General features: G+C 36.2%; 1 protein-coding gene across 1 annotated transcript in view; it reads left to right on the forward strand.

Moving 5' to 3' along the window:
- The first annotated feature begins 8,394 nt into the window (after positions 1-8,394).
- Positions 8,395-27,451, forward strand: part of TRIM9 (tripartite motif containing 9) — a 153,207-nt gene continuing 134,150 nt past the window's right edge. Inside the window, exon 1 of the mRNA XM_027849201.1 lies at positions 8,395-9,380. Within this exon, the coding sequence (XP_027705002.1) occupies positions 8,559-9,380 (822 nt within the window). The 5' untranslated portion in view covers positions 8,395-8,558. The remainder of the gene's footprint in view (positions 9,381-27,451) is intronic.

The following is a 27,451-nucleotide window of genomic DNA, read 5'->3' on the forward strand; positions in this document are numbered from 1 at the left end:
ATTGTCCACTGGAACCTAGATTAGGCCTTATTTTAGAGTAGAATAAAAGAGAGAGTGAAAGAGAAATTTATAATTCACTGTGTTATCATTCCTTATTGTGGTAGGAAGAATGGAGCTAATTATCTTTCATTATACTCAGAAGCAAATAAAGAGAAAACTAAGTTTTTCCATTAGAAAACTTCTGCCCTTGCAGACCATGAAAAAGCAGATGGTATATTTTAATGTGTGATTCACTGTTGAAGAACATTATTTAGATGACTAGTACTGTAAGTTTCAGAGAATAATCAGATATTTATATAAATTAATATATAAATGAATACCTGCAGATACACAGGATTCCTTGAAGTTACAGTTATCAACCCACATACCCTTGGGGCATATGTTAATCACCAGATGGAATAAAGAAGAGATTTCCACATGACATGATAGTGATTCAGTACTTTGCTGTAATACATAAGTTGCATTTTGATTTTTATTTCTCATTAAACAAAAGACAGAAGGTATTTTTTGAAAGTTCAGGATGAACAAAACAACCTAGCTTCAAGTAGTTTATATTGGTGGAAAAATCTGCAAGGGCTTACAGCTGCATTTTAGGAAATTAATACAAATGAACAAATATCAGGACAAAATAGAGAAATTCCAATTAAGGACTATCTTTGAATTAGTCTAATTACCCAAATCTAGAACAAATTAATTAAATGGAATTTAAGGGTACATCAAAGAATGAGAACTAATCAAAACTTCCTGTAGTGACTAGAAATGAAACCTCAAAGTCAGGAAGTCCTGGGTTCAAGTATCACTTTTTATATATACTGGCTGTGTGATCTGGGTAAGTCACTAAATCTCTCAGTGCTTGTCAACTCTAAAACTATAAATTTCAGAGAGGCATAAACTGACATGGGTAAATGGGATTTTCTAATCCAGGACTTCCCAATACCAATGAAATTACATGTCCAGAACCTAACACTATCAAGGAATATTTAATAACAGAAAAAATAGTATATTACTTGACAGAATAATATCAAGCTGTACTGGATCCTTAAGGAATAAGAGAGTGCTAATCTGTGCCACTTTCCCCATTAGGACCCATTCCAGTCAACATACTTTCTTTCAAATGTTCTCCTTAATAAAACTTAAATGACAGGGTGGTCATAAGCCAACAAATCACAAAACTATATACGAGGAAATTATTCTTCATCTTGAAAGAATCATTGGAAATCAGAATTCTAGCTAGGAATTCTTGCCTGTGGGGCCATTTCAGCTAGGGGCAGTTCAGGGAGAGGAGAGAGAAAAACAGTACAGATACAGTTGTGTCAGGAGAGGAGGCAGAAGAGTGAGTAGTAAGAAAACTTATGGTATATTAAATGGTCTCTGACCCCCAAATTCCCAGAAAGAGGCAGCAGGAGAGGAAAGCAGGCCCTAGAAAAGGAATGATATGGCCCCAGGGTTGGTGGCTCCAGTCCAGGTCACCAAGCTAGGTGAGGGGATGGAGGGCCAGAGGACCATCATCGGGAGGAAGTATGCCTCCATTTAGGGGTGCACTGGAGCCAGGTCTACTGACTCCCTAAAGCCATTGTTAAATTTTCAGTGCTCACACAATTACACCTCACAAATCAGCAAATGCTACAAATCAGGGCTTGATTTATTGTTTTGTTGATTGTCTAAACTTAAGAAAATGATGAAGAAAATGTTAACAAGCAAATTAAACTTAAAAGTGTATTGTACTTCAGTTGTGAAACATTTACTAGCATTCCCCTTCCCCCTCTTCCCCCTCCCCACTCCAGATGTCACTACCCTAGATCAAAACTCCAGTTACCCTGCTCTCATAACACTCTGAATATAATGTTTACCATGACCAAAGCGACTGTTAAGAATGAATTGGAGCCTTTGCCTCATGAGATTCCTATAAGAAGTAAGCATTCCTAAAACATTTTGGATTGTGTCACCACTTCTTTCTACTTTTTTCTTTGATAAGCTGCTAGTTATCAATAAATTTTCAAAGAAAAAGTGGGCTACAAACAAAATGTATCCTAATTCTGTTTAAACTAATTTCAAAGCTGTAACTAGGTTCCATGAGCAACTTAATAAGCTAGCTACTTTTATTGCATAGCAATGATAATTCAGGTTCTGGGTGACCCAGTGCTAGAGCTATTTAGAGAACTGCTCCAGAGTGTTTGAAGTTTTGGAAATATTGATTTGCTTCTACTCTACACTGAATTGGATTTCACTGAAATGAATCTCAAGAAGTGAAGATACTGGATTATACATCTCTCCTTCACTTAGCTTTTGTCTAACAACTTAGCAAAATGAAAATTTTGTTATAAAGAAAATGATTATAAGGATTTATGTTTTCTATGTTTATTATGTATAGCCATGTCTGTTTTTCCTTTTGTTAGTTGCTAAAAATTAATATACAAATATTAGTACTGCCATATAGTTTATTTCAAATCTCTATCATGTGTCAATGAATTAAAACTCATTGACTTTTTAAACTCATGAGTTAAAACATGGTAATGAATGTATATATTTATATATATATAAAGATATAGATTCAATTTTTCTTTTAAGTTACTGCACTTTTAGAAGGAGACTTTCTCCTACACACAATGATCTGTACTGCTGTGGTAGATGTTCCTGCTGAAACAGAAAGATAACTTCATTTTCTTAATGACTTCTTCAAGGTCAATATTATAAAAAGTCTAATTTTCTAATTTTCCATGAGACAGTTATTATGTGCTTCCCTTTTTTAATTTAACTGGACAACTAGGGTTCTGCCTACTGAAACAGAAATGTATGTCAAAAGTAACAATTGATAAGAAGTAAAATATGACTACAACTATCACTCCATATCATGGAGAATTAGGTATTTTGATATTAAAAACACGTATTAAGAAAATGCAGGCAGAGCCAAGATGGCAGAGTAGAGGAAGCACTGCAGCAGAGTTCTCTCAACATTCCCCTCCAAACAACTCTAAAATAACACTTCAAATTGAATTCTGGAGTGGCAGAGCCAATAAAAGGTCAGGGTGAGATTTTTTTTCCCCCAGCACAAGACAACTGAGGAGGTCAGAAAGAGAGGTCTGTGACACTTGGTCAGAGGCTTGCCTGGAGCACACATGACAGCAACGCCAGTTGTGGGACTTGTGGAAGGCAACAAGAGCAGCAGCAGCAATGTCCAGTGCTCTCAGCCCAGAAGTGGTAAAGGAATTGATCGACTAGTGAGAAAGAGATAACAGGGAGCCCCTGTGATAGCACCAGGCACAGGACAGGGCACTATTTGACAATTTCATTGCCCAACTCTATTTCTGGGCTGCAATTCCAGGGTGGAAAGAAGTATTAGCACTGTTAGTCAAAAGAGAGCAGGGGCCCTGAGCAGTAATAGCACTTCTAGTTGCAAAGGATCAGAGACTCTTTCCTGGTAAGTACAAGAGCAAAGACCAGGAGAGCATACCTCTCCCCACATCATGCCACCTTGGAAGCACTGAAAACTTCCAAAGCCCTCCAAATAGCTCTAAAACCAGCAGCGTGAAAATGCCTGAAGCTTGAGACAGTGCCTTCCTCTACCCCTAGGTGAGCAGAGCCCAACTTTAATATAAAGTACAAAGTCAAGAAATAGACTGGGAAACTGAATAAACAAACAAAAAAGAACCTTACCACAAAAAGTCACAACTTCAGAAGACAACTATGTAAAAACAACTACAAGGAAAGTCTCAAAGGAAAAAGAAATATAAATTGGACATAAGTCCAACAAGAATTCCTGGAAGAGCTAAAAAATATTTTAAAAATCAAATAAGAGTGTTGGGAGAAAATTGGGAAAAGAAATGAGAATAATGCAAAAAAAAAAAGATGATAGCTTGGTAAAAGAGACACAAAAATACTGAAGAAAATAGCATCTTAAAAAACAGAGTTGTTCAAATGGTATACATGGCACTTCATGAAAATTAACTGTGTATAAGGCATAAAAACCTCATGTACAAATGCAGAAAAGCAGAAAATATTAAATGCATTCTTTTCAGACCATAATGCAATCAAAATTATATTCATTAAAGAGCACAAATTTAAAATTAATTGGAAAGTAAATAATCTGATACTAAAGAATGACTGGGTCAAAGAACAAATCATAGAAATAATCAATAATTTCATGAAAGATAGAGACAAAAATGAGCTCACACATGAAAATTTGTGAGGTACAGCTAAAGTAATGCTTAGGGGAAAACATATCTCTAACTGTGTATATCAAAAGAAGAGATAAGGAGCAGATAAATGAATTGGACAACTAAAAAAAAAACCCCAACAAATTAGAAATCCCCAATTAAAAACCAAAATGGAAATCTTGAAAATCAAAGGAGACATGAATAAAAGTAAAAGTAAAAAAAATTAAACTAATAGAAGGAGCCAGTTTTAAGAAAAAAACCCAATAAAACAATTGATTAATTTAACTTAAACTAAGAAAGAAGACAACCAAATTACCAGTATAAAAAATGAAAAGGGTGAATGCACCATAGATGAAAATGAAATCAAAGCAATTATTAGCAGTTATTTTGCCTGATTATATACCAATAAAACTGACAATCTAAGTGAGATGCTTAAATATTTACAAAATATAAATTACCCAGATTAACAGAAGAGGTAAAAGTCCTTAAATAACTCTTAAATAGCCTTAAATAACCTTATATTAGAAAAAGAAATTGAATATTAATGAACTCTCTAAGAAAAGATTCCCATGACCAGATGAATTTACAAGTGAATTTTACCAAATATTTAAGGGATAATTAATGCCAATACCATATGAACTATTTGAAAAAAGAAGTTAAAAAGGAGTCCTACCAAATTCCTTTTATGACACAAATGTGGCTATGGTACCTAAACCAGGGAGAGCAAAAACAGAGAAAGAAAATATAGGCCAATTTCCCTAATGAATACCTGTGCAAAAAATTTTAAATAAAATACTAGCAAAGAGATTAAAACAACATATTTGAAAGATCACAAACAATGACTGGGTTGGATTTATGCCTGGAATGCAGGGCTCATTCAACACTGGAAAACTATAAGCATAATAGACTATATCAACAACAAAAATCATAGGAAACATACAGAAAAATCTTTAACAAAATACAACACCCATTCCTATGAGAAACATGAGAAACCACAGAAATAAATGAAGCTTTTCTTAAAAAGACAAAACCAAGAGCCCACATTATCTGTAATTGTGATAAACTAGGAGCTTTCCCAATAAGATCAAGGGTGAAGCAAGGCTATCCATTATCACTGCTGTACAATATGGTACTAGAAATCCTAGCTATTGCAATAAGACAAGAAAAAGAAATCACAGGAATAATAATAGGTAATGAGGAAACAAAACTATTATTCTTTGCAGATTTAATGAACCCTAGAGAATCAACTAAAAAGCTAGTTGAAAGAATTAACAACCTAAGGAAATTTGCAAGATATAAAATAAACCTACATCAACCATCAGTATTTCTGTATCTTACCAACAGAACCCAGCAGGAAGAAATAGAAAGAGAAATTCCATTTAAATTAACTGCAGACAATATAAAATGGTTGGAAATCCACCTGCCAAAACATACTCCATGAATATATGAACACAAAAAACTTTTTAGACAAATAAAGAGATATCTAGACAATTAGAGAAATATTAATTGCTCATGGGCATACCAAGTCAACATAATGAAAATTACTTCTACCTCAATTAGTTTGCTCATTCAGTGGCATACCAATCAGACTACAATCACATTTCATAGAGCTTGAAAAAATAGTAACAATTCACTTAGAAGAACAAAAGGTCATGAAAAAGGATCAATGAAAAATGTGAAGGAAGGCAGCCTAGCCATACCAGATTTCAAACTATATAACAAAGCAGTAATCATGAAAACAATTTGGTACTGTCTGGGAAATAGAGTGCTGGATGTGTGGAATTGATTAGGTACACAATACATGGTAGTAAATGACGGTAGTAATCTAGTATTTGATAAACCAATCCAAAGATCCAAGCTTTGTAGGCAAGAACTCACTATCTGACAAAAATTGCTGGGAAAACTGGAAAGCAGTTTGGAAGAAATTAGGCATAGACCAACATCTCATACAGTATACCATGATAAGGTGAAAATGGGTACATGATTTAGACTAAAGGGTGATATCATAAATAAATTAGGGGAGCATGGGAAAATCTACCTGTCACTTCTACAGCTAAGGGAAAAGTTTATGAACAAACAAGAGATAAAGATCACAGAAAGTAAAATGGATAATTTTGATTAAATGAAATAAAAAAGGTTTTGCACAAAGAAAACCAATGCAGCCAAAATTAAAAAAGAAAGCAAGAAAGTGGGAGAGGGTGGAATTTTTACGGCAAGTTTCTCTACTAAAGGCCTCATTTCTCAAATATGTATCAAACTAAGACAAATTTATAAAAATAAAAGCTATTCTCTAATTGATAAATGATTAAAGGATATGAACAGGCATTTTTCAGAAGAAATCAAAGCTCTCAATAGTCACATGAAAAAATGATCCAAATCACTATTAATTAGAGAAATAGAGATTAAACAACTCTGAAGTTCACCTCACATCTATCAGATTGGCTAACATGACAGAAAATGAAAATGGCAAATGCTGGTGGGGATGTGGAAAAATACGGAAACTGTTGGAGTTGTCAACTGCCCCAATCATTTTGGAGGACAATTGGGAACTATTCCCAAAGGGTTATAAATCTGTGCATACCATTTGACTCAGCAGTGCCACTATTAGGTCTATATCCCAAAGAGATCACAGAAAAAGGAAAAGGATCTACAGGTACAAAAATATTTATGGCAGCTTTCTTTGTGATGGCAAAAAATTAGAAATTGAGAGGATGTCCATCAATTGGGGAATGGCTGAACAAGTAATGGTATATGATTGTGATGGAAAACTATTGTGTTATGAGATGCAAGATGGTTTCAGAAAAACCTAAGAAGACTTACATAAATTGATGCAAAATGAAGTGAGCAGAATCAAGAGAACATTGCATACAGTAACAGCAATATTTTAAGGATGAGCAACTGTGAAAGACTTAGCTAGTCTCATTAATGCAACTATGCAAGACAATTCCCAAGGACTCATGATGAAAAATACTATCTACTTCCAAAGAATCCTGATGAACTCTGAGTACAAACTGAAGTATAAGTTTTTCACTTTATTTTTCTTGCTTTTTCCTCCCACATGGCTAATATGGAAATGTTTTGCGTGACTTCACATGGATATAATATTGCTTGCCATTGCCAATGGGTAAGAGAAGGGCTGGAGAGAGGGAAAGAATTTGGAATTCAAAGTATAAAAAAATGAATGTTATAAATAAACAAATTATAAAAATAAAAATTATAAAAAATATTAAGAAGAATGATATTTAAAAGTGTCCCTCTATCTCCCTGATATGCTCTTCCTCGGACAACCACTTTTTCTTGTCTGTCCTTGGTCCCTGTTGGCTTCACATAGTGATTATTTCTTTTCTCTTTGGGGTGGAAACATCCACAAGCCTGGGGTCCTAGGATTTCCTGGAGCCGCCAGGGCCTGGACTGGTTTATTGCATATAGAGGCTTTAATTCAGTATAACCCTCCTGCCCCTTGGCTAGGTAGAGGGAAGGTGAGGTTTCCCCATCCCCTATCATGGTAATCCAAATTGAACTTAAAGAGCTCATGCTCCTGTGAGAACATCATATTGCATATGAGACCACATATTGCAGTGTGGAGAAATAGGGAATCATTTCAAATTGATTGAATGCAAAACGGAGTTGAGACAGATCGAGGTCGAACCCGAAACCTTTCAAGAACTGAAATGGAAAGTTTAAGACCCAAAGTAAAAAAAAAAAAAAATCCAATTTTCAGTTCACTTCTGTCCCTGCTAGGAAATGAGCAGCTTGGTTTGAACAGAAGACAGGGAAGAAAAGGCTTACATAGCTTGGAGAGAGGCTACAGTGGAAAGGTCATAGAAAGGAATCAGTCTTGGCAGGGGGAGGGGTGAGGATGGGTCTGGGGGAGAACTCTGTTAAAATAACCTCTGGAGGAAGTCACCTTTCATCTGGAAGGGTTTTCTCACACCCCTTACCCAGGTAGACAGTAGGGAAGATTGGAACGTAAGAAAAGTGAATCTCCTTCCCCTACACTACTGTACTCTATAGGGTGCTGAAGCGCAGACTCCTTAGTTCTTTAACATCCCCCAACCCCCACCTCCCCGCCTACTCTCCCAGTCCCTTGCTATCTGCGGAGGCAAGACGACTGAAAGGGACCGGAGCCAATGGTAGATCTCGATCCACCCTCATTCCCCCAATGGGCCGAACGATATGGAGGGGGAGGTCCAGGCTGTCTGGCTCATTTTCTGCAAGCCAGAGTGACAGTCTGCTCTAACGTTCCGGGGAAATCAGAAGGCAACTCTACTGCTACGGCTCCTACTGCTGTTGCTGCAGGCCAAGGTGCTGGCCAAGTCCAGCCTGTTAACTAGAGGGGACTTTCAGCTATATAGGTCTGAGGCACCAGTCTGTAGCCGCTTGGTTTACCAGCCCAGCCCTCCTATGGAAGAAATGGAAGAGGAGTTAAAATGTCCGGTGTGCGGTTCTTTCTATCGAGAGCCTATCATTCTGCCTTGCTCTCACAATTTGTGCCAAGCGTGCGCCCGCAACATCCTAGTTCAGACCCCGGAGTCTGAGTCTCCCCAGAGCCGTCGGGCCTCGGGTTCTGGGGTCTCTGATTATGATTATCTGGACATGGATAAGATGAGTCTGTACAGCGAAGCGGACAGCGGCTACGGTTCCTATGCAGGTTTCGCCAGTGCCCCCACCACTCCGTGTCAGAAGTCTCCCAACGGAGTCCGAGTGTTTCCCCCGGCCATGCCACCCCCTGCGGCCCACTTGTCAGCATCTCTGGCCCCAGTGCCTCGCAACTCCTGCATCACTTGTCCACAATGCCACCGTAGCCTGATCCTAGATGACCGGGGATTGCGCGGCTTTCCTAAAAACCGCGTTCTGGAAGGGGTCATCGATCGCTATCAGCAGAGCAAAGCTGCGGCCCTCAAGTGCCAGCTCTGCGAAAAGGCTCCCAAGGAGGCTACAGTAATGTGCGAACAGTGCGATGTTTTCTACTGCGACCCATGTCGGCTCAGATGCCACCCGCCTAGGGGACCTCTGGCTAAACACCGACTGGTGCCCCCAGCCCAAGGCCGGGTTAGTCGGAGGTTGAGTCCCCGCAAAATTTCCACCTGTACAGATCATGAGCTGGAAAACCACAGTATGTATTGCGTCCAGTGCAAGATGCCTGTGTGTTACCAGTGCTTGGAAGAGGGCAAACACTCTAGTCATGAAGTCAAGGCTTTGGGGGCTATGTGGAAGCTCCACAAGGTGAGTCTTAGGAAATCTCTTCCTTCCGCCTCGTCCTCATACTCCTTTCCCCTCCCCCAGACACAATTGCACTCCTTCCATCTGCACCGTCATAAAATTGTTTTGCACTAGGGTGTTCCCCTCTTTCAGACACAATACACTTCATTCAGACCTATGGTCAGGGGGGCAGTGTGGGGGACTGTTTTCTTGCTTTGTCTGGTGCATTGCAGGAGACATGGTGCCCTTTAAATTCAGTAGGAGACTGAATGCTTCAGAAGAGGAACTGGAAAGACTAAGTGGATGGTCTGAGGGACAATAATGTTCAAGGTCATGTCACTACCTGCACAAGTTGGTCTGTAGATTAGGGCTGTGGTCAGCTATCCCATGGAACGCGCTTAGTTGCAGGCAGCATCAGTGCTCCAAGTCAATGGAGAAATAAATCTGCAAGGATTAGATGCTTGTTCTAATTCTATGGAGGCACGAGATGCAGGAGACTTTATGCTCATACAGACCCATTGGGAGGTGGGAGTGTAAATCCACCAGAAGGCCCAAGGAAAATGTGACCGCGCATGCGGTTGGCTTAGAAAGATCAGCTGGGGTTAGAGCTCCCTGGATCTCTGAATCTTTTTTTTTGAGTGGGTGGTTGCTGCGAATATGTCTAGCGTAAATGGAATATTGATGAACTAGAATTAGCTTCTAACTACATCACCTCATCCCAGTGTGTCACCTCATCTCAGTGTAACAACCGGAGTCATTGTATAGGTGGTGAAACTCCTGTTGCCTTAGGAACAGATGTTGCGTAGGCTGATATACCCTCCCGCCTGCGTGGAAGGGAACTAAGGCAGAAGTGACTTCAATTTGGCATACCCTGTGGATCTGCCTCAACCTGGCAGCTGTTGAGCACTGTCCGCTTTGATAATGCATCAGCAATGGGCTTCTTCTCTTTATACTTCAGCAAAAGCCACTGGAAACTCCTTGTAAAAGTCATCTGTTAACACGGTTATTCTTTCCAGTGTCTACAGACTTAAAGTATCATTTGTTGCTGTTATATCCCCCACCTATTGGAGGGGACATTACTACCAGTATCTCTCAAGAAAATAAGCATAAACTTGTGCTTTAATTTTATTTTTTAAAATTTACATTAAGGGAGATGTTAAGGGGAAAGCAAACACAGGATTAACTTTAGTGAATTTTAGGGTATACTTCCAATTGCTTTGTATAATGGCTATACCAATTCACAGGTCCATCAAAAGTGAATTGGTATGTCTATCTTGCCACAAATATCCCCAAAATTGCCATTTTCCTTTTTTGTTATCATTGTCAATCTGATAGTTATGAGCTTGTTTTAATTTATTTTTCTATAATTATTAGGGATTTGGAATATTTTTTCATATAGTTGTTAATAGCTTGGATTTCTTTTTTTTTAACTGTTCATATATTTTCACAATTTACATATTGGAGAATGCCTCTTGTTCTTATATATTTGAATCAATCCCTTATATATGTCCAATAGGACACTTATATTAAAGAAATTTGTTACAAAGATTTTTTTTCACACAACTATTTCCCTTCAGATTTTACTTGCCTTGATTTTATTTGTCCAGAAAATAGTCAATTTTAAGTAATCAAAATTATCCATTTTATCTCCTGTGACCTCTATGCCATGTGTCATCAGGAACCATGAACTCTTCCTCTATTCCTAATTATCCCTAGTTGTGAAAAGTGTCTCCTCCCTCACTTCTCTAATTTGTTTATGGCATGACTATACAGGCATATTATACGCATATACATTATAGTATATGTTATGCATCAAATTGTAGCTTATTGTAGTAAAAACCACTGGATTTGGAATGAGTTTGTCAGGCTGCTGGAAAGGTCTCTAGAATTTTTTCTATAACTATAGTGTTGGTGCTCAGTGTGTGTCCATGCTTTCTAATGATGTTTAAAATTAAAAAGAAACAACTGGGTGTTGTATGTTTTCAAAAGTATTTTCTGTATATATGTTAAACTTAAAAAAAATTATTACAGCATATTATGTTTAGGTTTTCTATTGCACTAATCACAGATTAGTAGTGTAAGTTTAATCTAGTCATAGTGTATAATTTTGCAATATGTTGCCATAGCCTCTTTGCTAATATTTTATTCAATGGATTTTGAATACTTAATATCTGCATCAATATTCATTAGAGATATTGGTTAATAATTTTCTTTCTATAGTCTAGATCTAAAGATCATATTTCTAGCATTGAAGAATTGATAGGATCCCTTCTTTTCATAATTTAGCAGACAGTTTTTGTAATAATGGAATTAATTGTTATTTGAATGTTTGATAGAATTCACATTTAAATTCATCTGATCTTTTTTTCCCCCAGGGTTACTGCTTGTTCAATTTGTTTTTTTCTGACATGGAATTATTTAAACTTTGATTTCTTGTTTTGCTAACCTGGATATTTTATGTTTCTGTAAATACTGATCTTTTCATTTAAATTATCGGTTTTATTGGCATATGATTGGGAAAGTATTTTCTAGTGCTTTGTTTTTTCATTGGTTGTGGATTCTCCATTTTAATTTTTTGATATTAGCAACTAGGTTCTCTCTATTTGAGAAATAAGGCTAGCTAAGGAAGTTTCTGTTTTATTAGGTTTATTAAAATTATTTTTTCCATCAGCAAAAATCCTTCCCACCCACCACTTCAGAATAAAAGAAAAAAATTCCAGTTAGAAATATAGTCATATATAGTTAAGGAAAAATGCATATACACACGTATCTATCTATCTATCTATTTCTCTGTAGATGTATTTTCAATGTATTTACACACATTTGTATATAGATGTGCATGTGTGTGTGCCTTTGTGTGTGTGTGTGTGTGTGTTATTCTGCATTCTGGATCTTTCAGCTATGAGGAAGTATATTTCATTATTATTCCCCTGAAGTTGTGGTTGGTCATTATGAGTTGAACTTTTTCAAAGTTGTTTGTCTTTGTTGATATTGTATAAATGGTTCTCCTGGTTCTGTTCACTTCATTTTACATCAGTTCATGAGAGTCTACCCAGTTTTCTCTGAAACTATCCCTTTCATCATTTTTTATAGTACATTAATATTGTATCACACATTTTTGTACATCTATAGTTAAAATTTATTTTCCTTAGGACAAATCATGCTTTTAATTGGCCTTCCCTCTTATTGTCCCTTTTCCCTTTCTTCTCTTTCTTTCCTGTTTCCATGTTGAATGAAATTTATTTCCATACCCAATTGTGTGTGTGTGCATATTCTTCCTTCCTTTGACCTTGTCATATGAGTGTACTGAGAGGACATTAGTTTAAATGTAACATTCCCACCTGTCCTTCTTTGTTTGTATAGACTTATGCACCCTGAGATAGTTTTCCTTATCCTTTTTCTTCCCTATTTCCCTAGTGTATTCTTCTTCCTCTGCCTTTCTATTCTTTTAAGAATAGCAAAACATAAGATAACCATTCCAAGACTATCTGTCCAATTTGATGACCTCTGTGACCAGTGATGATGATAAGGTTCAGATAATCATTTTCTCATATTGGAATATAAGATGCTGTGGGGCAGCTAGGTGGTGCAGTAGATAGAGCACTGGTCCTGGAGTCAGGAGGATCTGAGTTCAAATCTATTCATAGATTCTTGATACTTACTAGCTGTGCAACCCTGGGCAAATCACTTAACCCCAACTGCCTCACAAAAATGAGTTTATATTTATATTTCTCTTATCTCTTGTGCTTAAACTTCAAAGTTTTTATGTTGCTTTTGTCTTTCATCAGGAATACTTGAAAGTCTTCTATTTCATTAAAGGTTTATTTTTACCCAGTAGGATTACAAGCAGTTTTGCTGGGTAAATTATTCTTGATTTTTATCCTATATACTTTGCCTTTGGAATATTGTATTCTGAGCTTTCTGTTTGTTTGTTTGTTTTTAATAGTGGTGGCTGCTAAGTTCCATATCATCCTTACTGTAGTTTCTTTAGTATTTGAGTTCTTTCTGACGCTAGCTTTATTTTTGCTTTGACCTATAAGCTCTGAATTTTGACTGTGATGTTCCTGAGAGTTCTCATTTTGAGATTTATTTCAGGAGGTGACAAGTGGGTTCTATTCTACTTTGTCTTCTAGTTCTGAGAAATCTGGGCAGTTTTCTTGAAATATGATTTCTAAGCTCTTTTTATGGTGATGGTTTTCAGGTAGTACAATGATTCTTAAATTATCTCTCAATCTGTTTTCCAGGTCAGCTGTTTTTGCCATAAGATAACTTAGATTTTTTTCTTCTTTTTTTCAGTTTTTTGATTTTTAAAAATATATTTATAGTCACTTCCTGGAGTCATCATTTTCTATGTGGTTCATTCTAATATTCAAGGAGTTAGTTTTGGAGGGCATGATTTTTGTACCTCATGTACCATGCTATTAATTTCCTTTCCAATTCTTTATTCTATAAATCTCATTGTTTTTCTTTTCTTTTCTTTTTTTGATAAATTTTTTATTTTAAACTTAAATACAAAATGAGAAAAGAAAAAAAACTGTTATGGACATAGCAGAGAATAAAAGAGGATTCAATGTAAAACAATAAATCTTCCTTTCAAAAAACCTTATATAATAAATACTACACATTGTTTTCAAAGCTGCCCAGCTTTTCTTTGCTTCTTTGTTTGTTTTCTTTTGCTCTCTGCTATACACTTTTTATTTTATTTTCCCCTGTCTCTCCCCCAACCCTAAAGAAGGCTACTATTAATCTACACATAGATAGATAAGGTAGATAGATAGATATAAGTATACACATATATGCACATATACACTCATACACATCTATGTAAGACCGTATTATGCTTATTTTCTCCCATCACCTGTTTCTCTGAAGGTGGATAGCATCTTTCTTTGTGAGTCCAAATCTTCCCAAGTTTTTCAAAATCAACCTGCTCATCATTTCCTTCACCACAGCAATATTTCCACCCAATCACATCCCACTTGAGAGATTGTCTATGAAAGTTTTCCCCCAATTTTCTTCATTCATTTTATTCTTAGCTACATAGGTTTTATTTATACAAGAAATTTTTAATTTAAAATAATTAAAATTATTATTTTTACATTTAAACAATGTTATCATCTTATAATATACTTTAAGATCTGATACTACTGAATCTACTTCCTTTACGTCTTTCCCTCCTGGTTTCTTTGAAGTTCCTGATCTTTTGTTCTTCCAAATGAACTTAGTTATTGTTTTTTCTAACTCAGTAAAATAATTTTTACTAATTTAATTGGAATTTATTGAATAAATAGAGTAGTTAGATAAAATTATCATTTTAAAAAATATATTGACTTTATCTATCCATGAACAATAAATATTATCTCAGTTATTTAGATCTGAGTTTATTTGTATAAAAAGTGTTTTATGTTCATGTTCATATAGTTCCTGTGCCTATTTTGGCAGTTGTATGCTCAGGTATTTTACATTGTCTAGGTATTTTAAATGGTCTAAAACAGTTTTGAATAGTATTTCTGACACATAGTGTAGTTTCTCTATTTTTCACTTCTGATTAAAATCTATTTTAACTTTAACTTTGTCTGAGATTATGCTTACTATCCCTGCTTTTTATACACACTAAATTCTACCCTTTATTTTATTTTTCTATGTATATCTGATTTTTATAATGTTTCCTGAAAGCAACATATTGCTGAATTCAAATTTTTAATCTGCTGTCCATTTCTGTTTTATGGGTAAATTCATGCCATTCACATTCTAAGCCACAATTACTTATTGTATATTTTCCTTCTTCCTTTATTTCCTCACTATCCTTCTCATCCTATTTATCCTGTCCCTCCTCACTCTTCTGTTTAATTCTACCTACTACCTTACCTTCCTACTCCTAACCTACCCACCCCTTTAAGAGTTCCTGGCCCTTATGCTCTTCCCTCACATCACTTTGCCCTCTTATTTCTTTCTGAGTTTAGAAGACTTTTATACCTTTCTAGATGTGTGTGTGTGGGGGGGGGGTTGTTCCCTCTTTAACCCATTCCTGATGAGAGTAAGGTTTCAGCACTTCCTGCCTTCCCCAACTAGCTCCTTCTGTCATACTCAATTCAGCCCATATCTTCCTTTCAAACTTCTCAAATAATGATGACAATCGTAAAAGTATTGCTAATATTTTCACATATACAAACCAAACAATTTGACCTTATTGAGTCTCTTATAATTGGTCTTTAACGTTTATTTTATATTTCTCCTGGATGTCATATGTTGAATTTTCCCTTAAGTTCTGTGGTTTTTGTCACAAAAACCTAAAAGTCTTTCAGTTCTCTAAATGTCTTTTTTTCCCATTCAGAATCCTGAATAATAATAATATTATAATAATAATAGTAAGTGTAATCATACTTAACTTTTCTGGGTAAGTTATCCTTGGTCATAATCCCAGCTCTTTTGCCCTATGGAATATAGTATTCCAAGACCTATGGTCCTTCAACATAGTAGCTGCTAGGTCTTGTATAATTTTTGTTGTAGCTCCATGATATTTAAACTGCTTTTTTTTCTTGTTGCTTGCAATATTTTCTCCTTAACCTGGGAGCTTTGAAACTTGGCTATGATATTCCTGTAAGTTTTTCTCCTGGGATTTCTTTCAGGTGGTAATTAGTAGATTTTTTTCTATTTCTACTTTGCCTTCTTGTTCTAGAGTTTCAGGGCAATTTTCCTCAATAATTTCTTGTAATATTGTCTCAAGATTCTTTTTTTTAATCTCATTTTTATCTCATTGCTTTGATTTTCAGGTAGCCTGACTATTTTTATATTATTTCTCCTCGATCTGGTCTCCAGATCTATTGTTTTTCTGATGAGATGCTTCACTTTTCTGTTTTTTCATTCTTTTGATTTTGTTTTATGATTTCTTGATTTCTTAGAGCATCATTAGCTTCCCGTTGCCCAATCTTAGTTTTCAAGGAATTATTTTCTTCCTTAAGTTTTTGATTCTTTATTAATTGAAGTTGGGTGACTTTGTTTTCATAATTTTCTTGATTTTCTAGGATTGCTCTTATTTTTTTTTTCTAATTTTTCCTTGATCTCTCTTATTTGATCTTTAAAGTCCTTTTCAAGTTCTTTCAAGAAGTCTTTTTGTGCTTGGGACCATTGGATATTTCTCACTGAAAAAGGAGTGGTGTTCTTTTTTTCTTTTAGCTCCTTTGTCTTTCTCTGAATATGAACCCAAATCTTCTCTATCTGCATAGTAACTATCTATGGTTGAGTTCTTTCTCCTTTGCTTACTCATTTTTATTTATTTACTTTTTGTTTTATTTTGTTTTTAGTAGCTATTAGTGTAATCAAATTGTAGTCCAGAGGTATGGGGAATGATGGCCCAAGCCTCAGGTCCTCCTTACTGTTATTTTCTGAGGTCTGCCTCAGGGCCCAACCTTGGGCCCTCCTCTCCCTAGATCTCCCAATCACACTTACTGAAAATGACCTTGCTCCCTGTGGTCCCTCTAGTGGCTGTCCTCTCTGCCCTGGAACTGAAACTAGAGACTCTGCTCTACTGCAGGTACCCACAGCCAGGAGGGTCCCTGCCCCTCTGCTACTGCACTCACCAAGTGTGTGCTAGCTCCATCTCCCCTGTGGTGGCAATCCAGCCCAGGACTCCTCTGGTCAACATAGCTGTGCTTGGCATCTCTCCACAGTGGAAGGTCCTTCAATCTTCTCCTACTCAGCCATCAGACCCCCATATTGTCTCAAGATAAAAATTTCTTAGGCTAAGGCTGTCTCTCAACCTAGCTGCCCCCATGGTTTGATGTTTGTTGATTCTATGGAGTGCACCTGGGGGTGTTTGCACTTCAATCAGGCCAAACCTCCACTCTTAGAGGTTGGGTCTTTCTTAGGGTCTTCTCACATTGTCCTAGGACAGACCTGCACAACTTGGCAGTAGGTAGAGGCCAAAATTAAAATAGGCTAAACTTCTTCAGGGTGCAGATAGATTAGACTAGAGACAGATTGATGATGGCTGGTTGCCACAGGATATGTGACAAATAGGAGAGAGCATGTAGTAGCAATCCTACATTTTTCAGGGGCCACCCAAAATCCTTCAGCAGGCTGCAGGCAAGCAGCCTGTGAGCCATATGTTGTACAGGGCTGTCTTAGGAGGACAACTGCATTACCCCACATTTATTTCTGTTGCTCTGAGGCAATGTTCTGTCTTTTTTGTAGATGAAATTTAGAGAGTCAAAAGTTTTCTAATCTACTTCTCTGAATCCTCTTGATCTCATTGCTTTTCAATTTTTTTCCTCCACTACTCCTATTGCTTTTATGAAAACATTTTAATTGTTTTTTTTTAACTCTTGCTTCATCTCTTCCAAGGAATTCTATTTGAATTTATGCCTGTATTTTGTTTTTCTTTGAGGCTTTACTTGTAGGTGTTTTGGGGTCATTCTCTTTTCTAGGTTTGAATCTTGAGTGTCACCATAATACCTTTACATGGTGGTGGTGGTGGTGGTGGTGGTGGTGGTGTGTGTGTGTGTGTGTGTGTGTGTGTGTGTGTGTGTGTGTGTATGTGTGTATGTGTGCATGCACACATTTTTTAGACTACCTTCTGACTTCAGACTTGATACTAGGGCTGCGATCTGTAGCACTTCTGGAGAGAAAGTGTGTTTTGCTACTTTCCTTGAGTATTGAGTTTTACATCATTTTAGGATCTCAGGGATAACTCAGGCAGGAGATTCATAAACTTTCAGTGCTCACAAAGTAGTCTGATCTAAGGCAAAATCTTATTTCTGCCCATTTTTTCTCTGCAACTTCCTGACCTGGGTTTGGGTCTGAGGAAGAGTAGACTGCTGCTGGACTCAGCTATTTTCAACTAACTGGGAAACTGTTGTTTCAGAGTGACAGAATTACAGATTCCCATCTGGCCTGGTAGTTCTGCTCTGGTTTGTCTTTACCAGATTTAGTATGGATACAAAGCTGGAATTGATACTGTGTTCTGCTCCTGGGTCCAGCCATACAGTGGCTATTTGCTTTTGAACTTGTTCCTTTCTTGGTATGCAACCTAAAGCGTGTAGCTCTTCCCTACCCCTCGGCACCTGGATACATGTCTTCTCCTCAGTATATCCTAGATCTCTTATCTAGAATATGGAAGTGGGTGACCAAGCTGTTGGATGGCACCAATTCCTGTCAAGATGCACTGAAATTAATTTGGGACTTCTTGCCCAGCTGGTTGCTGGAGTATTGTATATTGCTGTTCCTGACTAGATCCAGTGTCCAGTACCCATTGACCTCTCTGCCTATCTGCCTTTTCTAGCCTTGATGGAAAATGACTCACTGTGACTTTTTCTTGGATTTTCCCAATAGCTACCACTTGGCACCTGTCCTTGAATGCTGCAAGAGTTCTGGTGACATTTGGTTATACTGCAGAGATATATCATCACCATCACCACCACCATCACCACCATCACCATCACCATCATCATCATCGCCATCACTGCCACCACTGCCACCACCATCATTACTATCATCATCATCATCATCATCATCTTCTTCTTCTTCTTCTTCTTCTTCTTCTTCTTCTTCTTCTTCTCCCCCTCTTCCTCCTCCTCCTTTTTCCTTCTTCTCTTCCTTCTTCTCCTGAATAAATTGTAATACAAAATATACATGTACATTCTGAAATCTAACCCTCATATATAATATTTTGAGCACTGGTTTCTGATTCGTGTACTTTATTGAATTTTTTTCTCAGATTTATATATGATACTGACTCTTCCAACAAGAGGTCTGCCTTTCAAATATCATTTTGAAGATTCCTGGAAACATAAAACAATGGAGATTATCTTCTTCAATAACCTTGATCATACATATCAGATGAGCTATAAAACAGAGATTTATCCTTATCAGAGTTGTTTGCCACAGTGATGGAGGAGATCTAGCAGAGAGTTAAAGTTGAAGAGAGATTCCTATACAGTTGGTAACATACTTCATATATTCTTATTTATAGATTCAATGAGGTTGACTCAGAATTAAATATGAGGAGAAGATTGGGCTAAATTTCCTTCAAAAAAGTTCTTTTAATAACCACAAACTTCTCCCAAGAAACAAAAAAGTTTACCTTTTTTGATACCAATATTCTACCAATGTTATTGAATGCTTTTGAGTCACTGAGTACTATAGTTGCTGAGAAATTAAAAATCAGCACCAAAAAGAGTGAAATGTAGATATATGTCAGGGTTTGAGGAGACTACAACATATAACAAATAAGGAACTTCAAAGAAGTGAAGTAAAGTAAGTCAGCAAGGAAATGTATTCATAAAAAAGAAGTTGTAGTGTTCACACAGTGAAAGCAAATAACACCAGATAGATTGCCGAAGTATTCCACTAGTAGTCCTATTATGTCACATAAAAGTAAGGAAAACCTCTAACAGGTTGTTTGATTCCCCTCTAGGAAAGTTATAGAAGTACATGGACAAGAGTCATACAGGATGGGTTGCAATCTTGAATCTTTGGAGGAAATGTTCAAATTGATGATACCAGGGGCAGCTAGGTGGTGCAGTGGACAGAGCACTGGCCCTGGAGTCAGGAGGACCTGAGTTCAAATCTGGTCTCAGACACATAATACTCACTAACTGTGTAACTCTAGGCAAGTCACTTAACCCCATTGCCTAGCAAAAAACAATTATGAGACCAAAGATTATTTTTTGATTGATTTGATTTAGTTGGATGATACTTTTTGAGATCCTTAGAAATTTTTCTACGTAAGTCTAAAACTTTTTTAGTAAAATAAGTATTGTCAATCAACATGAATTTATTAAGCAGAAAGACCATACATATATATGTGTGTCAGTGTATATTACAACCATATATGGGTGTGTACACACATTCACACCCACAACTCATAGCTATTTCCCAATAGACATGGATAACTGGTCAAAGGACATGAACAATCAATTCTCAAAAGAATTGTGATTTATTCACAACCACATGAACAAATGTTCCAAATCAATAATAATATAAGAAATGAAAATCAAAATAATCCTGAGAATTCACCTCACACCCTGCCAATTGGTAATGACAAAAATGGCAATACTCAATGTTGCAGGGCTTGCAGAGTGATAGGTGCACTTATGCATTGTTGGTGAAACTGTGAAATGGTATGTTGATTTTGGAAAGCAATTTGGAATTATGCAAATAAAGTGACTAAGATATTCATACTCTTTGAACCAAAGACTCCATTACTACATTTATACCCCAAGGAAACTGTCAATAAGAAAAAAGTGTACATATACACCAAAAATATTTGTAATAGCACTTTTTTGTGATAGCAAAGAATTAGAAACAAAGTAGATACCCATCATTTGGGGAATGGCTAAACAAATAGTGGTATATGAATGCAATGGAGTATACTGTGATGTGAGAAATGAGGTATGTGATGAAAACAGAGAATAATAGAAAGATTCACATGAACCAATGTAGAGTGAAGTAAGCAGAGCCAAGAAAGCAATATACATAATAAATGACAACAGCATAAATGGAAAGAACAACCATACACCAAAAAATCAAAAGTGAATGTAACAAATTATAAAGATAGATCATGACTTGAATGAAAAGATAGAAGAAAACAGTCCACCTACCCAAAATGATAGATCCTAAGTGTTGTCCATTGAACATGTTTTCGGACTTTTTCAATTTATCAATCAGGTGTACTGATTTTTTACTTCTTAAAAATGTTGATATATGAGATAGCTATCTGGGAGGGGTAAAGAGAAGGCTACTGGGGATAACTATGTTGTAAAAAAACAAAAGATAGAAATAAAAATTTATTTAAAATGTAATTGGGTAATTAAATAAAGAAAAATACATTAAAAATTATTGAGTACAAAGACTTTTTTTGCTCTTCTTATCCCAGAGCTCAGCATAGGGCTTGTCACATAAATGCTTGTCCACTTGATTTGACTGATGGGTATGAAGTAGAACTTCTCAGTTAATTTGCATTTATCTAATTTTTTAATGATTTAAACCATATTATTCTTGATAGGTGGAAATTCTTCCTTTTAAAACTGCCTATACATATCTTTTAACCATTTCTCTATTGAGGATTATCTCTTACTCTTATAAATTTAAATCAGTTCCTTATCCATCTTGAATATGAGATTTTATCAGAGAAATTGGATGTAGAGGTTTCTTTTTCCCAATTAATTTTACCCTTCTAATTTTAACTACTTTTCTTTTTGATTTATGCAAGAGTTTCTTAAAATTTTTTGTGCAATCAAAATTGTCCATTTTATCTTTGGTGATACTCTCTATACTTTGTTCACAGAATCTTCCCTCATTCATATTTTTGAATAAGGTATTTTTACCTTGTTCCTTTATTTTGTTTATGATATGATCTTTTATATCTTGGTCATTTGTACCTCTTATGCTAATCTACTTCTCTTTCCAATTATTTCATCCAAAATTTTATTTCTTATCCTATTCTTTCCTCTAATTTCATTTATCTGATAATTTTAAAACTTTTTTTTTCATTTGTTCCAGGAATTTTATTAGAAACTGGCAAATCTGTGATTTTCTTTGAAGTTTTTCTTGCATATAATGTGGAATTATTATATTTTTCTGTGTTTGTGTCTTGAACACCCTGGTTCCATAATATTTCTTTATGATCAATGTTTCCTCTTTTTTTCAGCCTTACTTCCTGAATTGGGACTTTATGTGGCTCCATGAACTTCTGGAAAGAGTGGTGGTTCTTCTTTAGTATTTATCTATTTATATGGGGTCTGGATAATGAATTATCTTAATTGATTGGATAATGGATCAGTTCAATGGATAATAAATGTTATTCAAGATAATAAATGTTATTCAGAAGTCATTTTTCTGTGCTAGCCTGATACTTAGGGTTGGTGTTTTATATTGGGTAGTTTATGGTCTGCATCAGAGGAGTCTGTGGAGTTTTTTGCATTGATTGTTGCCCTCCTTGGCTAAGTACCATTAGAGTTTTAGCCCTGGATGAAGGCCAGAGCAGTACAACCATAGGATCCAAACATCCTTAACTAGACTGGTTTAGCTCCTGGCTCCCTTCCCCCTCTACACAACTTGCCCTAATTGCTTGCCCTAATTCCTTAGCTGAAAGATTTCCATGAACTGTGTTCCAGAGATGTATTTTTATATCTGCACTCTTTTTCTAGAGCCCATAAGCTGTGCCGATTTGGTTAGGCAAAATGCATTTACTGTAGTTTCTCTTTGGATTTTTTTTTTTATCATTTTTTAGTCCAATTATTTTTTTTTCCTGGAATAGTGAGAGACCTGGACTGTTATGCTTCCATTGACTACCATCTTGAGGAAAGTTATCAGAACTTTCTTTACAGACAAATCCTCCATAATTTCCTTTAGAGCATTTATTGTTCAATTTGATATGCATTGTGTTAGGTCCAGTTTTGTTTCTTAAGTTTTTGTTAAGGTTGGTTTGTTATTTTTTTATTTCCTGTAGAGGCACTGCTGTACAGTGAACAGAGTACTAAGGAGTAGGACTGCATTGAGATTCTGCCTTTGTCACCTACTAGTTGTATGATCTTGGAAAAGTCACTTAACCTTTGTGTGCCTCAAGCAGTTCTCTAAGGCTTATCTACTCAGTCATAGATTTGTTGCAATCTAAAATGGTAGAAGTAGTTCCTGTCCTAGAAATTCCCAACATTGACAAAATTAAAAATTCTTCACATATTCTTTCTGGTGTTTTCTGTTTCTTTTAATCCATTTATATACTTAACATATTGCTTAGCTTTTTGGTGTTTTTGTTCTACTTATTCACTTTCTTGTCCTTTCTTTTTTGTTGTTAAAAAAAGGCTATTTTATTTTGAGATTCTTTTGTTGTTCTCCTTCTTTTGTCTCCTCCCCCCTTTTAATTAATTTATTGAGGGAGGTATTCTTACATAACTATGCCAGAAGGGGTGGGGTTTGGGGATCTGGGCTTTTCACAATCTGTTACTCCCCATCTTGGAGCCAAATTCCTCCATAGTATCTGTTGCAGTGGAGTCTTACCTAGCTTTTTCCAAATACTTTGAAATTTGTTCTTCCAAAGTTTGGAACAAATATTACATATTCATTCCCTCTTATATATCACAAACAAACTCTAAAATAGTGTGATTACTATCTTCCATTTATTTATCTTTAGATCCATGAATACAGTATGTCTTTAAAATTATTTTATTGCAAATATCGTAAAATGACATAAAATGGGATCGTTGCTGTATGAGAGAAGACACTTTTCTATGTGTGTGAGCCACTATGTGATAGTGATCATTATATAAATGGATTTAATCTGAAGAAAATAAGACTTCATGGGGAAGGGGATCATGATAAGTTTTAACATATTTAAAATGAATGAGTTAAAAGGCATTGATTAAATACTATACGTATCCTATGCATAAAGTGTTATACTAGCACTAGAAAGTCAAATAGAAAAGCTAGATGACCTCTTTTCTTAAGGAGATCACATTCTTATAAGGAAGATAACAGCTGTGCTTGGAAAGGCCCAAAGTCCTTAGGGTACAATGACAAAGCAGATATTAAAGCACCTTCTTTAATGTCATTTCTACAATAAAACCATATTGCTTCTAATGCTGAGCCATTTGACAGTGCCAAGGACTTTGGTGGTGAACTTTCTTTTTCAGGTCTTCAAGTAGCTATGGTTACCAATGAGGAAGATATTGCAGTACCTGCAGAGGCAATTGCTAGGTTTTGTTTCTGTAACAGTGGCATTCCTGGATGATGACTGGAAGGACTGAACTAGAAGTGGGACTGGTGATCTCAAAGATGTTACTTGATATTGAGCTTATCTATTAGCAGTGGCAGTATGTTACTTGTTGTTGGTGGGGATATTGGGCTCCTTGTGTACAACAGTTTCAAAATGCTATTCAAGAAGGTTCTACAGGTTGGGTCAGAAACAGAGCCAGTGGTCTGAGGAATGCTGCTATTTGCAGAATTCAGGCTCTTGAACTGTCTCTCCTGGAATCTGAGCAGGATATGGTGGTAGTACTTTGACCTGCTTGGCCTGCTTGGCATATGATACCTCCTTTCTCTCCCTCAAAGTGTCTTACTGCTCTAGCTAAGCTGGCTTACCTGCCCTGTCAGTGTTAGTTGGTTGATAGGATAGTGGTGGTAGTGGTGGTGTTGGTATAGGTATAGTAGGTCTCTGTCATGTGAAACATGAATTGTTCTGCATAACTACAGAGGACAGAAGATCAATAGCCAGATGTTATATGGAGACAGATTTAGGGTCAGTATAAAAAAAATCTTCAAAAAATTAGAACTTTCAAATAATGGAATAAACTGTCACACAAAGTAATAACTAGTCACTAGAATTATTACAGCAGAGGCTGAATGCCCTTCTATTAGAGACTTTGTGGAAAGAATTTCTGCACTGGAGGGAAAACTGAACTAGATGACCTTGATAGTCCCCACCAACTCTAAAATAACATTATTCTACAGCATGAAATTCAGCATGTGAGAGAGAAATAAACAATTTGTAACCTATGGAAAATATCACTGCAGAAAAATAGCTCTATATTCAAAGACTGAATTTAATATTTGGAAGCTTCTTAACAATTATCTTTTTGGCTCATGGGTTTATTCTTTGGAAGCATGAGAATATATTTCATGTCTCTTTTAAGACAAAATAAGATGATCAAGTAAATCTTCAATGAATTTAAAAAGAAAATCTATTGTATGTTAAATGTAAACTTACTATAGGGGATACCCCTTTTCCTTCACATTATCCCAAATAGATATATCATGTGCCATCTCTGAAGTAGATTTACTCCCTATATCTATTATGTGGATTGCTAAAAATATACCTGATGAGGATTCTGGGAAGATGGAGGAATAAGACAGGAAATCATCTGGCTCTCCTAAATCTTCCCTCCCCCACCAAATATAAAATAATGCTGGACTTTGAGCAGCAGAAATAATTGAAAATCAGGGTAAAGCAGCTGTTGGCCTAAGACAACTTGGGAGGATGTTAGGAAAGACCCAGCCACCACCAAATCAACAAATGACAAGCCCTTTAGCTTCAGGAACATTATTTACAGACAGTATTGGGGTCTGATAGCTGATCAGGGGAAGATTGCAGGGCCTTTCCCTGGCCCTGGATACCAGGCCCAAGTGTGCTGACCTGACAAAGTCTAGGGCTATGGCTATGGGCAAGGAGAAATGAGCACATGTCAGTGAATGCAGTCACAGAGGGTGAGGACCCTGCTGACTTTGGACACTTGCAGAATCTCTGGGTTTGGCTCTAGGGCAGAGGGGTCAGCTGAAGCTTGCAGCTGTAGGAGGGACTGCAAGGAACAAGAATGTTTGTAGTAACAGCATTATAGGGGTGACTCAGAGGCAGAGAGGAATACCTGAAGTCAGGGTCACTGGAAAGAACTCAGAAAACAACAGCACAAAGAACTTGAAGCCTGAGATATTCTCCCCACACCTCAGGGCTAGAGCTTGCCTTTAGCACAAAGTTAACACACAAGAAATAAGCCGCTAAAAAAATATTGAGTAAGCAAAGGAGAAAGAACCCAAACATAGGTAGCTACTGTGATGACAGAGAAGATCTGGGTTCAAACTCAGAAGGCAGTGAAGTTTGAATAGCTACTTCTATTTCCAAGAAAGAAGCAAAATGGTCACAAACCCCCCAAAGAATTTTGGAAGAGTTTAAAAAGGACTTTAAAAATAAAATAAGAGAGGTTGAGGAAAAATTGGGGAAAATAGTAAAGCAAGAAAGTCAAGCAATTAGAAAAAGAGATCCAAAAACTTATGGAAGAAAATAACTCCTTAAAAATTAGAATTGGGCAAGGGGAAGCTAATGACTTCATAAGACACCAAGAAATAATAAAATAAAACCAAAAGAGCAAAAAAAGTAGAAGAGAATGTAAAACATCTCATTAGAAAAATAACTGACCTGGAGAACAGCTTGAGAAGAGACAATGTAAGAAGTGTTGGACTACCTGAAAGTTATGATTAAAAAAAGTTATGATTAAATACATACTATAGTTTGAGATTATTAAGGAAAATTGCCCTGACATTTTAGAATGAGAGGATGAAATAGAAATATAAAAAAATCCACCAATCATTATCTGAAAGAAATCTGAAGATGCAAACTCACAGGAGCATCATAGCTAAGTTTTGAAGCTTCCAGGTCAAAAAGAAAATACTACAAGCAACAAGAAAAAAAATATAAATGCTGTGGAGATTCAGTCAGGGTAACACAAGATTTAGCAGCTCCTGCATAAAAAAACAACAACAAAGTCATGGAATAATCTATTCTGAAGGACAAAAGAGTTTGGCTTGCAACCAAAGCATACCCAACAAAGCTATGTGTTATCCTGAACGGAAAAAAATGGATATTTAATGAACTAAAAGACTTTCAGGTATTTGTGAAGAAAAGACCAGAACTGAATGGAAAATTTTACCTACTAGATTCAGGAGAAACATAAAAATGTAAACATTAAAGACCAATTATAAAGGACTTAATAAGGTCAAAATCTTTACTTACTATATGGGAAAGTGTTATCTGTATCTCTTAGGAATGCTATTACTTGAGGAGTTAGAAAGAGTAGCATCACTGTTTCAGAGTTTAAAGAAAAACCTTGGTCAGGAACTCATTTTGTGTTAAAGTTTTGCCTAATCCTGGAGCTGTCTTTACTTGGCAAATCTTGGATCAGAACAATTGCTCTGGAGTTTGCATAGAAAAGGGTTTATGTGTCATTCCAACATTTTTTTTTAGTTCACATAAAGGTGAAACATCAAGAACGTAAGGCTTGTGATGGGTGAATCTCATGATGAGAAAGAGGAAAGAACATTTTCTAAAATATTCCTGGGAGAATTGAGTGATTATCTACAATTTTCAATCATCCTTCATGCTTTCCTTGTCCTGTCCTCTCCACCTTTGGGTGGCTCTGGCATATTTCTCTACATACCCATATAATTTTTGAAGCCAAGAATAATTTCAAAAAATGAAATTCATGATAGAATTTGGAGTCAGAATATGATATATTATAATATCCATAATTATGTTTCATTGTTTAGATAATAGTTTGCTTATTCATGAAATATGTCAACAGTAAATCTATACTTATCTGGAACTCTCA

This window comes from Vombatus ursinus, unplaced genomic scaffold (assembly GCF_900497805.2).
Source record: "Vombatus ursinus unplaced genomic scaffold, bare-nosed wombat genome assembly UNPS02007284.1, whole genome shotgun sequence".
In the NCBI taxonomy this organism is placed as follows: Eukaryota; Metazoa; Chordata; class Mammalia; order Diprotodontia; family Vombatidae; genus Vombatus; species Vombatus ursinus.